Source organism: Panthera uncia, chromosome D1, assembly GCF_023721935.1.
Source record: "Panthera uncia isolate 11264 chromosome D1, Puncia_PCG_1.0, whole genome shotgun sequence".
NCBI classification, from domain to species: Eukaryota; Metazoa; Chordata; class Mammalia; order Carnivora; family Felidae; genus Panthera; species Panthera uncia.
In genome coordinates, this window is record NC_064808.1 from 48487985 (window position 1) to 48503070 (window position 15086).

At 44.2% G+C, this 15086-nt stretch overlaps 1 protein-coding gene across 1 annotated transcript; it reads right to left on the reverse strand.

Moving 5' to 3' along the window:
* Positions 1–7194: 7194 nt before the first annotated feature.
* Positions 7195–14650, reverse strand: EIF3F (eukaryotic translation initiation factor 3 subunit F). The gene is made up of 8 exons (XM_049650718.1): positions 14231–14650; positions 10918–10988; positions 10602–10681; positions 10060–10197; positions 8801–8892; positions 8245–8381; positions 7996–8109; positions 7195–7421 (listed from the first exon to the last, which is right to left on the reverse strand). The coding sequence occupies exons 1-8, from the start codon at positions 14628–14630 to the stop codon at positions 7344–7346; spliced, it is 1110 nt and encodes a 369-aa protein (XP_049506675.1). The 5' UTR covers positions 14631–14650; the 3' UTR covers positions 7195–7343.
* Between the last annotated feature and the right edge of the window lie 436 nt (positions 14651–15086).

Sequence of the window (15086 nt, forward strand, 5' to 3'; positions counted from 1 at the left end):
CTCTTCTGACTGAGCCAGCCAGGCATCCCTTTGAATTCTGCTTTTTAACAAGAGTAAACACACAAGTCCAAAATGGTGAGATGAATGCTAAGATGTAATCATGGTACAGGAGCACCTTCCAAGAGGAGGTTTTCGGTTTAGACCAAAACCTAAAGGAAGAGCAGAAGTGAGCCAAAGGGGCATATATTTTAGGCAGAGGGCAGAGCAAATGCAGAGGAAGCACGATACTCCATATGAGACCCTCCCAGCTATGGAGGTGGAAAATCAGTCAAGGCCATGATGAGCTTTACAGGCTGTAGTAAGAAGTGTGAACTTTATCCTGGGCTGTGAGGGGAATAGATCAGAGAGTGAAGAGGAACTGTTTTTCTCTACACTTACTACTCACATCAAACAATTCTGCAACCAGATGTGCAGGTAATTTTCCCACACCAAGCAATTCCCAGATATCAGCTGAGTATCCTACAGTTTAACTCAATTCTGACACTATGATAGAAGATAGGATTCAGTAGGCAGGGAGGGTAAGATTAGGGCCTGAGGTCCCTGGGTGGGGGAAAAACACCTATTTTGGAACGATGCTGGGCGTGTCTGACCTCAAGAGGCATTAAGGTTCCTCTTAAGGATGTAACAGACCCCCCCGCCCCCCAACCCCCGCCTCAGATTTCCCCTCTGGAATTTGACAAAAGACCTAAGTATGGTCACTGATAACCCCTCACACAGCCACAGCGGAAAGGAGCCAATCAGGAATGGACAACCCAGCACCTGGAACTATCAAGCCAATAATGGTAGAACCTGAAAAGGTACAAGGGGGAAGGGATGGGGGTGGGCTGACCAGAACCTTGTAAAACAAGGACCCTTGCCTATAGTCCTGGGGCATTTATTTGTGAATGTCCCTTCTGTAAAGAGAGCTTTTCTACTATTCTTCCTTTCTAATCTTATATGCTAATAAACTTGTCTGCTGCTCATTTTGTGCCCACCTCTTCATTCTTGGAAGCTGCAAGACAATGAATCCCAGGTATTGTGGTAAAAAAATATCCTGCAATAACACTACAAATACCTGGAGACAGTATCAGATTCCAAGGTTAGGGGCTCACTACTACAAGACTGCCTTCCCCTGCCCCTTCAGATACATGTCACAAGTCCAGGTTGTCACCTGTGCTTCTGACACACCAGATATAAATTGGACCTCCTTCTTGGGTTTGAGTAATTTACTGCAGCACCTCACAGAATTCAGGAAAACAGTTTACTTACCATTACCGATTTACTAAAAAACATTAAAGGATTCGAATGAACAGCCAGATGAAAATATACACAGGGTGAGGTCTGGAAGGGTATAAAGGACAGGAGCTTCTGTTTCTGAAGACTGGGGGTATACTACCTTCCTGGCATGTAATTGTTCCTAGATACATTCTTATTCACCAACCCAGAAGCTCTCCAAACTCTGTTGGACAGAAACACCACTACATAGGCATGACTGATTAAATCATTGGCCATTGGTGATTAATTCAATTGGTGACTTTCAGCCCCTCTCCCCTCCCCCCAAGCTGAAAATTCCAAACTCAAATCACTTCATTAACATAAACTCGGTGTGGTTGAAAGGGTCTGGTTAAGAATAACAAAAGACTCTTTACACCATTTATAGCTCTTATCACTTAAACAAATTCCAAAGGGTTTAAAAGCTGTGTTCCAGGAACCTGGATGAAAAGCCAAATATGTGTTTCTGTATTTTTGGTACAGTATCAAAGAGGGCAAGACTGAAGGCAGAGTAGTAATGAACTAGTTGAAGCATGGAGGGGAGAATCAAGGATTCATCCATGTTTCTGGTTTTGACAACAGAATACCTGATGTGTCATCACCTGAGAAGGGAAATTCAGGTGTTGTGGAGGAGGAAGAGACAATCAGCTCAATATTGAACATGTTGAATTTAAGATGCTTCTGAGACACCCAGGGGAAATCTAGTGTTCATTTACCTAGTCTGCGATCAGCTCTGAATATGGGCCAGAGCTAGAGCTGAAGACTGGGCACCTTTAACAAACTGGCAATAATCGCAGTCAAAGGCTTCTATGAGACCTTCCCAGCACAGTGTGTAGACTGTGAGAAGGACCCAGGATGGAAGCCTGGGGAATGAAACCTTAAGGGAGGGTCAGAGGAGGAAGGATGAAGCAGAAGCACAGAAAAGGGGAACAGGAAAAAATAAGAGAACTGTGGTATCTTACAACTTAAGCGACACATATGATATCACCGAGACCCTTTCTGAAATGTTTCTAGCACATGCACAACCACACACAAAGAGAATGTGTGAACACACATTCACAGTAAAAACAAACTTGTGCACACATTAGCACAGGCTGTAAGGAAAAAAAGAGTTCCAGTATCATCCATTTTCTGTCAACCTAGGCATAGGGTATTTCTTTCCCTACAAACACCTCCCTAGCCAAGAGTCAGCAACGAAAGAGCCACATGGTCGACACTGTCTTTGAGCCTTTGGCAGTTTTCTGTGTCTACAATGCAATTTCCCTCTCCTTTTTCAGTCTGTTGCTTCTTCATTCTTCAAGTCCAGCTTGGATCTTACTTCCTAGATGGAAGACTTCCATGACCTCCAATGTCTCGTGACTCCCAATGCAATCATCTTTTTACTTGTTTGCCCCTCCAAAAGGGTCTAAGCAGGATTCTTGCTTAGCACCTTGCTGCCATTTGGTATTACATGAATAAATGAATAACTTCATTAACTCCATTGAGTAAATTCTTCAATCTTTCCTTAAAAGATTTGGTGTAGCCCCATAGTTGATCAAATAAGTCACAATTACTTAGTTGCATTTAAGACCTCACCATTTGGTCTGCTAAAGAACAAAATTCACCTGAGCAAATCTGAAGATCTAATTGGCTTTGCTAAACAATTCATAAATTGGGCAACATCCCATCTACCAAGCAGAGATGCTCCCAGGAGTTGTACAAAATGGAAGGTCTCACAGGAAAGGAGGAGGGCAAGTTACTGGCAAGGTTTTTATCATGCAGACTATCTCACTAGTGTTGGTCAGAAAATTTCATAGTTGGCTGTTAAAAGGTGACATTCCTGGGATAGGCTGAAACTAATTAAATCTTGGGGGGCAAATGACTTCACTTTGGGCTTTTTAAAACAGGTCCCAGCCTATCCCTCTAACCTTAATTCTGGACACATCTCCACATGCTGTAAGCTTCCACCACTCTGGAGTAGCCAGCTTTTCCCTATACTATCCCTTCAATTATCTTTATAAAATACCAGGTAACGTCTTAGATTCCCGTATCTCACCATTCAAGTTCAACCAGTCTCCAAGCCCTCCTGAGTCTGCCTCTTAACATCCTCTTCAATCATAGTCTTGTCGCCATCCTTGTTGCCACTGTCGTGTCCTCTAAACAGTCACAGCGGCCCCGATTCACCTTCCTGTCTTCTGCTTCTCTCCCTTAGCAGGGGATCTTCCTGAAATGCCTGATTAAATTATGCAGCCTCCTCCTCCCCCAAATTCTAGGATAATGTCCAACCTCCATAGTCTTGAGGGCTCTTATGGTCTGCCCCCAGAATATGCCTCCTTGGTTTTTGAACAGGTGTTTGCATGTTTCCTTTGCCCTGTTTATCCTTTCCCAAGTTCCTCGTAAAAAAAGACTAGCCCAGGTATTTATGTCCTGGGTAGAATCTTCCCAGACTCCCTAGGACAGACCTGGTCAACCTTTGTAATATGCTCCTGTAATGTTTCATTTTTGCCATATTATCTTACTGAGTCACTAAACTGTGAAGCAGAGGGCTACAGAGGAAAAAAAAAGAAAAATCCAGACCTGAATTAAAACCCCATTTCTTCACTTCCTACTTGTGTAGCCTACCTCGAGTAACATACTCCACTTCTCTGAACCCCAGCTTGTTCTGATATGAAGAGAAGACTGACCGAAACAGAACAGGTGCTCATTGAGGGCTAGATCCACACTCATTTTCTATTTTGCAACTACTTACTCTTCTGTTTTCTCCATCAAAATGTGAACTCCTTAATGCCAGTAGCATGGAGTGCACACTTACTGACCTAGTGCTAGCATACTATTTGGCAAATACTAAACACTTAATGCTTGAGTCAACAATATAGAGCAAATGGTGTTAGTGTACACGGGGTTACTATCCACTATCAGTGTCGACATAGTTTCAGAGACTCATTGCCATTTGGCATCAGTCTGCCAATTGGATTAGATGCTCCAGAGGCTCAGTGTGCCTGAGGATGCATTCCTGTGGGATCTATCTGTTCCTAAGATCAAGATGTTCCCGGGCTCAGGATACTTTATTTAGGGTTAGGCCATCCATTGATAAGGACTCTCCAAAGGTCAGAATGTTCATTGAAGCCCATCAGGGGAGGTACAGGAATATGCCATTTATGTCTAAGAAGCTAATGCTATCAAACCAACCATCAGAATGAAGCTCATGGACACTGGGTAACTGGTGTTGCCCAGCTTCTGCAGGGAAGAGGGAGTAAGTGAGAAATGGAGAGGTGGTGGGGCCATCACTTTAGTAGGGCTAGTTGGTTGCATAGTTTGTTGGACTGATTGAAAGGACTAATCAGTTTGGGTGGCTAAGGTCTGTGGAATGTTTGGACAGGATTTGGGGGATAAAGAAGATGGATTAGTATTTGAAGGTTGCAGTCTGGAAACGCTTTGAACTCGCTAGCGGGGGTTCTTTGGAAAGTTGTTTGAGGAGTAGGGGAAGGGAGACTTCTGCTAAAGATTGTTGAAGAGCCCTGAACAGGGAACCTCTTGTGACAGGATGGCCAGGTGGGGTGGGGTGGGTAACTCGCCAGTTGCGGAGCATTATCTTCACTGGTGTAGGCTTGTTCCGTTTTTGCTTCGACTGTACAAGTCCCATCTTAGCCGTAACTTCTTAACTGTCCCCCATGGCTTGTTGCTGCTTCTCCCAATCATGGGATCCTCAGAACTGCTGGGAATCACTGCTCCCACTCCCCACTCAGTATGGAATGGTAACGTGAGGGGGGCAGGTGGTAAAAAATCCTCGATGTGTGCTGAACCAAGGCATGTCAGGCCATGGTCTCCCATGCGTTCTGCTTCATTTCCTGGGCCTCTTATGGTTCTAATTCAGGTTACTTGCAGTTCTCACTTGGACCACTCCAGCTACCTTTCTGATGACCAATGGCATCATCCTGAAAGGCACTCCTGCTTCTTTCAGAAACTTTTTTGCGGTCTCCCTTAGCTATTCTGGTGGTGACAAGCCCTCATCAACCATCTCTTGCTAGCTGTCCTTTGCACAGACCCGCCACACCATGTCTCTTCACTGTGTCCAGGCCAGTCTATCTCTGCCTCGTTCAGCTTATTCTCACCCCAGGGACAGCTGTGGTCATCCTTTAAGCTCCATTCCAGGGTTCTAGGTTTACCTCGTCGGTGAAAATCTTCTCCAGTGACTTTTCTGGGCTTCTGCAGCAGTTTATACTCTCAATTCCACAAGGGATGCTTTTGGCTGCCCTTGGCTTGAAGACCGCATGCCTCCTGAGAGATGGTATTTCTTTTGTCCCCTGTCCTCTACTTCTCAGGAGGGTCAAAGCTACCAGGCTCTGGGCAGCCTCGAAGGAAAGAGGAAGGATTAGATTCTGCATTCTGACCCTATAGTATGCATTGTCTTCTGAGACTAGTCTTTTTCATTCAATGTTTTAAGATGTCCTGCTTACAGTTGCATGACAATTTTGTGTCCATATTTTAGGTGTATCTCACACATAAGATATAGGTGGGATTTGTTTTTTAACTTCAATCTTTTTTTTCTCTCATTAGTTTAATCCTTTTTACATTTAGTGTGGTTACTATATTTGGATGTACATCTGCCATCTTTATTTGCTTTACCCAGTTTTCCCATGCTTTCTCAATTAAAAAAAATTCTTTCCTTTTTCTTATTCTATTATTTCCCATCATTTTCATTTGGAGATTATTTCCAGTGAGTAACCCTGGAATTTTATCATGCATATTTAAAAAAACTGAAGTTGGTATTAACCACCCACCCCAAAAATAGAACACAAACACTCTGAACTCTGATCAACCCTCTTCCCATTGTGCATGCTATTTTTAACCTCACAATTTGGCGTAACTATTGTCATTTCATGCCTACGTGTAAAAATGTATCATTACTATTCATAGCTTATGACCCCCAGAACTTGTCACATGTCTCAGAAACAGAATTACAATCTGGGCCTTTTTGATACCCACTTGCTTTCATTTACCTTTCCACTCCAACACGTAACATAACCGTAAGTCCCTGAATAATGACCCATTTCTTCTCAACCTAAGGTATTTCACAGTGGCCAGGCAGAACACTCCAGCAATCAGATGAAAGGGCTGTTTGAAGTCTACAAAATCCCTGGGAAATATCATCTAGTCTTTGCTTAGATTCAGCCATTGGCAGAGCTCAACACAGCCTGATGGTGCTTTCAAGTTACACATAGTACTGAAGGAGTTTGCAGTTTGGGGGACATCTCTTTAAATTTAAGCTATAGATCCTAAACTTGCCTCCGCGAACCATAGTGGCAAATAGCTCCATTCTACTATTCAAGTAGTTTATGACCCTGACCACACTCTTTACTCTTTCAGTTCAGATCAAGCATTGAATTCTCTTAATTATTTTCCCTGCATGGATTCTCCTTTTCACTTCCTGTGGAAACCCCACATAATCCATCAAAAAATGGTTCAGAGTATTGCCAGTGGACACCTTTCCAGACTGAAAGCCAAAAGAAAAATTTGGTAAAATGCAGTTAATCCTCAGGAGAAGACTTTCTTCCCACCAGCATGTACTCATGGGTCCCAGGACTGAGATTTGTACCCACTCCTTTGTTCCTCTCCACTCACCCACCAACACATGCTCTAGGTCCTCCTAATTGTGCATAGGGCAACACTTTGTACTGTCATTCATGTGAGGCACTATGGAAGAGAAGTGACAAAAATGTTTTTTTGAAGGTCCAGTTTGCTCTAATCATAGGCAAAAGAGCGGGAAGAAAGTACCTCTGTGAAACCACTGTGCAAAGAAGGCTGTCTCGTCTGAGGGCAGGTGAAAAGTGGCTTGGACTTGGGTTATGGGTGCAACTACTGATGGCAAGTCACCAACACACAACCAACTTCTACCCAAGTATTCCCTTCCTGGTTTTTGCATGAGCTCTCCCTCCACCCAGCAGTAAACTCATATAAGATGGATTCATTTACAAAAGGTAGGCTATGTTTATTTAGAGTCACGAGCAGTTGACTGACTCAGTGTGACTCAAACCACAAGGAAACCATCCTACGACACTCCATTCTGAGTCCTGGGGTGGCCCAGATTGGCAGGAGTGCTGCTTGGGGCCCATTCACAGGTTTACAAGTTTCTCATTGAGGGCAATCTGTGACTGCGTGAGATTGGCCAGGTAGGTCACCATCAGCAGGTCCTGGAAGAGGAAGAAGCCACAATAAGAGAGGGGTTGGGCAGAAAGGGAGAAGAAAGTCTGGGGTTGGCCAGCTCCATGGTGAACACCGGGTAGAGGGCAGTCCTGGATAAATAATAGCTCAGAAGAGGTTGAGCAAGACTCAAAGGTGGAAGATAAGAATGAAATGTTTGAGAACACTTTCTCTTCTTTACTGATACACTTATAAACGTGGGGTGCTTTAGCCAAGATCTGGGGTAAGATATGGGGGGCGGGAAGTCTGTGAACCCAGATGGGGAAAATAAGAAATTGCATTTTCATTAACCTCTGAATTTAGCATTTCTTTTGACCATGAATCTAGATAGCAAGTCACAGTAGTATCAGCAGTTCCTGAGACAATGGAATCAAAGAAGAGAAGGCAGAAGACCTCCCCAAACACATGTACCATCTCTTCCTTTCTCCCAACCTGGACTGCAAGGGGCCAACGGCAAAGCCCTTTCTCCTCTGTTCCCCTCTAGGTCATCTCCCTTCACATTTGTGTGCATGAGCTGAGGTGGGGAAAGACACAAGCTCCCAGAAGCCCAGGGATGGCACTCACATTGATGTTGCTATTGAGCATGGTTTCAAAGTCATCAGGAACAATCTTGGGTACTTGGTTAACCAGACTCATCAAGAAGCGGCCCACAGTATTGTCAGCAGACACCTTTCCGGACTAAGCACCAAACAAAGATTCAGTGAGGCACAGTTAATTCTCACCACCAAGGACTGTCACTTCACCAGTACACCTCTCAGAGATCTCGGAGTGGAGATCTATGCCCTCCTCCTTTCTCGCCTTCCCCCTCCTCACCAGCACATCCTCTGCATACTGCAACACTGTGCTCAGGGCATCCTGGATGCGAGCCGATGCCCCTCCTACTTGCTGCAAGTCACTTGAAAGTCCGATCACCCGGTTGGGGCTAAAACAGGTCTTCATGATCAGGTCAACTGTGGGAACAGGTTGGGGGACAGAAGAGGCACAGACATTTCAGTCATTCCATCAGGGAAGAGACTATCTCTAATCATTCTGCTAACTTTCTCACTTCCCTCTGGATACAGCCAACTTCTCTGAAACCCTGCTCTGCTCTTAGCTGCTTCTCTTCCGCCTGCTAGAGCTTAATCACTGGTTTTGGTCTTATATGAATGGCCACGTAGCCTGTGGTGCTGATAATTTCCCATTCTAATTGCACAAATAATTCCTGAAAGTTCATTTATAATGGAGAACGATTGTGACTTTAATCATCACAGACTTTAGATCAACGGTTCCTCTTCAACCTACCCAAAGCCCTCCATTCTTGTTAGAGAGCAGCTACCCTGTGCCCTGAAAAGTGTCAGACCTCAAAAGAGGGTATGGGAAGGTTACTCACCTCCAATGCGTTCAGTGTCATAATACGCGTATTTCACGGTCAGAGGTGTGAACATCACCCCCATGGTCCTCCCAGGGACACCCATTAAAGTGCTGGGGAGAGAGAAGTCAGGGTAAATAAATAGCCTTGGGAAAGGGCTTCCACGTCTAGTCCAGGCTGGGAAAGCAGTCATACCAAGGTTATGGGTTCCAAGGTTCTGAGACAAGGCTGAAACCACCTGAACCTGAGGTCTCATGGGAGCAAGTCACATTTTTCCTTTAGTTCACTTCACACACAATGAAGCCTGGCCTGCGAGAGGGGACTCAGCCTGCAGATCTGACTTGGTCCCTTCAGAGGACTGTTTCACTCACTGCAATATCAGTGATGAAACAGGACGCTGCATTTCCCTGTGGAGCTGGCTGCCCAGATATCCACCCGTAGGTCTTCTATGAGACTGTGCCCTTCATTAGCACTGAAAAAAGCAAATTGACTCCAGCCCACCAAGACCAGATTAGGTGCTTTAAGAAATCTCACTAAAGGTGACTGCCTTTACTATGTCAACTATATATTTTCACCTGGACCAAAGTCTGTTACATTATGTCACACACAGAAAGTGCACCAAATCAAACAGCGTAAGAGATATGCTAAGAAATGCCTTCATTCTAACCAGAAAAGATAATCCTTCCAACTCTCCCAGCAGCCCCTTCTTCAGCATGCCTCCCCTGTCAACAGGAATTTTAACTGCCTGCAAGCTCAACGTGTCAATGCTATAATGTTATTGTCACCAAAACTGTACTCGACCCTGGGGTAATAGATGTAGTCACAAAGGACAGCCATCCTTTAATCTGTATGACTCTGAGTCCTGTGTATCCAGGAATAATGATTAACAAAGGGTTACTCAGAAAAGCAGTGAACATGACCAAAATACCAGTGAGGATCAGCTATAGGAACCGTGAAGAGTTAGCTTATAGAAATGATGACAGGAAAAACATGACAGTTTGCTCAAATACCTAAAGGTCTGTCATCTGAAATTGGTTAAGAGAAATAAGTAGAAATCTGGGGTACAACTGGTATCAGCAAGTGGATATTTGAGGGACAAATTTTGTTTCAGAGTAAAACCCTTCTAGTGATAACTGTGGAGAGGGAGGAATGGGTTTCCTTATGAGGCAATGAGTTATATACTGAAGGATTAAACCTGCTTGGGGTGGAGGTGGGTGTCATCCAGGCATGGTAGGAACCAGACAGCCTTTTATGGCCTTGTGCCCCAAGACACCGGTCACCTGACATAGGCCTTGATGCTCATGCGGCCATTCTGGAGGCTCGTGTCCACGGTGAGGTGAATGGGGTTGGGGGCTTCCCGGCTATAGTACTCATGGATCAGCACAGAATGCTCTGTAATGTCATGGCCTGTAGCATACCTGGAAAATGAAACATAGTTGTGGATTCAAGTCTACATGTAACATTAATACCAAACGCAATGGTAAAATGGATGTCTCTAGGTAGCGTTACCCCCAGTGCAACCTAAACGCAAAAAGACTACACTGAAAACTGTATTAACTCAAATCAAAGGCTGACTCAGAGCTCTTGAAACATTACAAGTCATCAGCAAGGCAAAAATACTTGGCTCAGTAAAAGCTACAATTCAAAGTAAATATTCTTGGCCTCATGAGATTAGAACTGCCAGCAAGACACACTAAATTCACAGATCCCTGAAGTAATACACTTTCAATACTCTGTCTCCAAAAGGGAGTAGAATAACTAGCTTGGTAGCAAAAAACCTTGGCAATCACAAACACTTTCCATTCCCCCAACTCCAACTTACCAGCCCAGAATGAGCTCATTTGGAGAGACTTTCTTGTGTAATTCATACATGTTCTTAGCGAATTCCATGTCAACAGCCACCTTAGAAGAAAAGCAGAAAAGGAAGCTAAGAAGCTAGAAGTCCATAGAAAAAATGGATGAAAAGGACCAGAGCCCACCCCAGCAGACAAGAGGCCCAGGAAGTATGTACCCATAGAAAGAAGGTTCTTTGTTGAACTTTTAGTTATAGAAGCACAACGTATTGTGCAGGAGAAGCCTTAAGGAGAGCCTAGCAAACAGTTATAGACCACACAGTGGCAGCTCAAGCTCCCACTCACCTCATCTTCTGACTCGTTGTGTGGCACTGAAAAGCAGTTAGTGACCTCCACTGAATGCTTGTCAACGGTGCCTGTGAGAGAGAATTGTCCACGTGTTACAAGACCCTAGGGCACTCGGCAGCCTCCGACCACTTTCCAAATGCTTTCAGAGGCCTCCTCAAAGTCAATGAACAAATTGAATTCGTAAATTCTAAGTTAGCCATATGCATCAGTGGGACCAGGATTCTCCAGAGAGCTGAAGCTCTGAAGCAATCTCTCTTTGCTTTAGCCATCAACATATGGGGTCTATTCTTCCTTCACAAGGTCTTCTTCTGCTTATCTGTTCCATCCTGCTACCAGTCCTACTCCAGATCTTTTTTCTATGACCTTCATTTTCAGCCTCTAGACTTTCTCCCTACAATTCAATCTGCAGAACTACCTGGAAAATTCTAATAATGTCTACACAGGGCACCCATACAGTAGCCTAGTCCCAAAGCACATTGTTAGGGAGCTTCACCTGTACCTCCCTTCAGTCATCTAGTCCCATGGTCATAACCTTAGCCCCATCACCATCCAGAAACCTTCTACCGGTGAACCTTAAACATGAGTATCAGTCTTTTACCACAAACTCCTATTCTAGTTTTGATACCCTTACTCCCATTACGTTTGTTTCTTGACCTAAGACTGCTGGTCCCTTGGGTTCTCCATTTTTTTCTAATCTACTGGCATTGCCCATACCAGGCTTCAAGCCCTGCCCTCTATACTAGTGACCACAATGCTGCCCACCCCTGTGTCTGTTTAATTCCACTTCACTATGGTTTTTGCTCCCTTAGGTGAAACTACGTCCGCAAACCCAGTGGGTAAATACTTTTTCTCTTATTTGACCTCTCATCAGCATTCAATAGACTTGACCATTTCAGACTTCTGAAGCAGTTTTGAGTCTTCTATATTTCCATGCCGCTATAATAACCTCCTATTAGAGCATTTATCATATTGTATTCTAATTATTTGAATGAGTAGATCTTCATCTTGAATTGAAGGTTAGAGTAGATGTTGTTTTATCAAACTTTAAATTACAAATATTTAAAACAATTTTATGGTACTTAAAAGATACCACTGACTTCTTTTAGCCAAATTAAATGTTTCATGAATTAATGTCTGAGTAAATATATAAGCTCCTAGTAAGAAGAGTCTGTTTCATTTTTCGGTAAGTACTATCCCTGTAACACCTAGCATTGTACCATGGTCCCAGTCCAGAAGAGAATCTTAAGATGTAGATTACAGGTCACTAAATAAGGTCACTATAGTATCTGGGGTACTTAATACTCTCCCTCAGTGGAGAACTGTTTCTTTAGTTAAATAGCTCATGCATGTGAGTTTGGAAAATTTGGCAGTGCAGCTGAAAGCGCAGTCTTTGTCAAGTGCCAAGTTAATGTTGCAAAAATCATTTGTTACAGAAGCTCAAAGCAGGACATGGTTACAGAAAGCTATTATACTTTGGGAAGTTAGGAGTGGGGGTGAGGGTGGCGGTATGGGATGAAGGACTGATACTTAATTAACACTTTTCCTGGGAACCTGGAAGATGAGTGGAACTTGGAACAAATGAGGGAGATCAGGGAAGGCACTTGTGGCAAAGAGAATACAAAGTCTTGGTTTCAGAAAAACTTTGGCAATGTTTGGAAGATAATGGATCAGTTAAAGTTCCTGTAAAATGCTAAACCTTCAAAAATAAGTAAAGAGAGACTATGTTTGTGTGTTGCAGGGGTAGAGCCCTGATGTGGAGGATGGCAACTAATGGCTGTTTTGTAGCTCATGTGTCCCAGCAGTTAGATGCTCTTGGTAATAATTTTGCTCTTGCAAAGCCCAAGTCTAAGTAGCCCCCCCCCCCCCCCGACAGAACTAAACTTTAGGTAATTTGTTCCAAGGCACATGGTTAATATTTGGTGCAATCTACCTACAATCTTGTCTTCTTTGCAATACACCAATTGTCTTCTATGGTGGAAGAACTATTACATGTCACAAAGGTATCTAAAATTGGGGACAAAGATGGAATGAAAATGAATTTGATGGGATCAGCAGTACCCATAGAAAGAGGCACATTATCAGTAATCTCTCTCTAGTGCTTCTCCATTTTACAAATTACTTTAACATATTAGGGAGACTAATGGACAGAAGATCAGGCTTAACTCTGGAAAACAGTACGGAGGTTCCTCAGAAAGTTAAAAATAGAACTACCCTATGACCCAGCAACTGTGCTACTAGGTATTTATCCAAAGGATACAGGTGTGCTGTTTCAAAGGGGCACGTGTACCCCAATGTTTATAGCAGCACTATCAACAATAGCCAAAGTATGGAAAGAGCCCAAATGTCCATCAATGGATGAATGGATAAAGATGTATACACCCCTATATACATACAATGGAGTATTACCCAGCAACCAAAAAGAATGAAATCTTAACCATATGCAAGTACATGGATGGAACTGGAGGGTATTATGCTAAGTGAAATTAGTCAGAGAAAGACAAATATCACATGACTTCACTCATATCAGGACTTTAAGATACAAAAGAGATGAACATAAATGAAGGGAAGCAAAAATAGTATAACATCAGGGAGAGAAAACATATGAGACTCTTAAATATGGCAGACAAACAGATGGTTACTGGAGGGGTTGTGGGAGGGAGGATGAGCTAAATGGGTAAGGGGCATTAAGGAATCTACTCCTGTAATCATTGTTGCACTATATGCTAACTTGGATGTAAATTAAAAAGATAAATAAAAATAAACAAATAAATTAAAAAGATCAGGCTTAAACCTTTAGGAAAACAGAGGATTATTGAAGCCCTAAACGAGTTTCTGACAAACCGGTTTACTTGTTCAAAGGGATGTCTTTTTACGGATCTCCCCACTCCTTTCTCAAGTGGTTAAAAATGTCTTTGTAAACACCTAGAAAATAAAGAAATTTAGTCCGTAGGAAAGGGGGGAAAACGTGGTCATTGGGTTTAGGGAGTCAAATGTTTCTGACTTCCTACTCAGCATCTGAACTCATTTTTGGTCATACTTGGCCTGAAATGCTACTGGGCAGATTAAAAATAAAATGTAAATCATTCCGCATACGGTTTTTATTCAATAACTAACTACTGCTTACGTATTTTATGCCACCCGAAGTGACAGAAATGTGGCAGGGAAGTTCAAGTTTCTTAAGGAGGTAAGTCGCGGCAGGAAGGTGGCATGGAAGAATAGGTAAGAGGTCAATGGGGATGGGAAGGGAGGGGAACAAGAGAAAAAGGAGGTGGGAGGAAGAAGATTCAGACGATTGTGTCTGACCACTCACCCAGCAGGGTGCCGATAACTCGGGCAGCGCCCTCGTTGCGTCGCTCGTAGCTGTCCACGATGGAGGCCAAAATGACCGGGTGCAGCCGGACCACACGGCCGCCGGGGAAGGGGCCTGGAAGAGCAGGACCGGGCAGTGACTGCGCAGGGGTCTGCGCTGGGGCCGGCGCTGAGGCCGAGGTCTGGCCCGGAGCCGCGGTCGTAACCGCTGCAGCCGCCGCGTCTGAGGATGAGGCTGGAGCCGGCGTTGGAGCCGGAACCGGCGCTGGAGCAGGAGACGGGGCTGGCGCTGAGGCTGGGGTTGGGGACGGGACTGGGACCGAGGGTGGGGCCGCGGCTGGAGCTGCGGCTGGAGCTGGAGTGGCGGCAGACGCACTCGCCGGTGCTGCCGGTGTGGCCATCTTGTCGAGAAAGAAGGAGCCAGGAACGGAAGGGAGTGAGTTGAAGAATATTAGGGGCACGATAGGCTGAATATGCACCACGTGAACCAGATCTTTGTGCCTATTGGTCACTGATGATGTTTCTCACGGCACTACAATTTCCTGCTGAGTTTGTGCTCTTTAATTTCTGTCCCATGAGCACTCAGTGAGAGGCGAGCTAAATAGTTCCGAGCAAACTTGGGACCCCCCGCTGAGAAAGGGAAACAGCTCAGTCTGCGCAGCTGCCGCCAGATGGGCCCAGAGAGCGGAGAATGGGTTGTAATTCCTGTTTTCAGACTTCAAAAAGGCAGTGAATTAAAAAAAAATTTTTTTTAATGTTTATTCATTTTTGAGAGAGAGAGAGAGAGCAGGAGCAGGGGAGAGGGAGAGAGGGAGACACAGAATCCAAACAGGCTCCAGGCTCTGAGCTGTCAGCGC

Excerpts from the sequence above, each read along its gene's own strand:
- EIF3F (XM_049650718.1), bottom strand. The coding sequence starts at position 14,630 with ATGGCCACACCGGCAGCACCGGCGAGTGCGTCTGCCGCCACTCCAGCT. Across the intron at positions 8,110-8,244 it reads AGTATGCAGAGGATGTGCTG|TCCGGAAAGGTGTCTGCTGA; the intron begins GTGAGGAGGGGG and ends TTTGGTGCTTAG. Across the intron at positions 7,422-7,995 it reads TGCTCAATAGCAACATCAAT|GACCTGCTGATGGTGACCTA; the intron begins GTGAGTGCCATC and ends TTCCTCTTCCAG.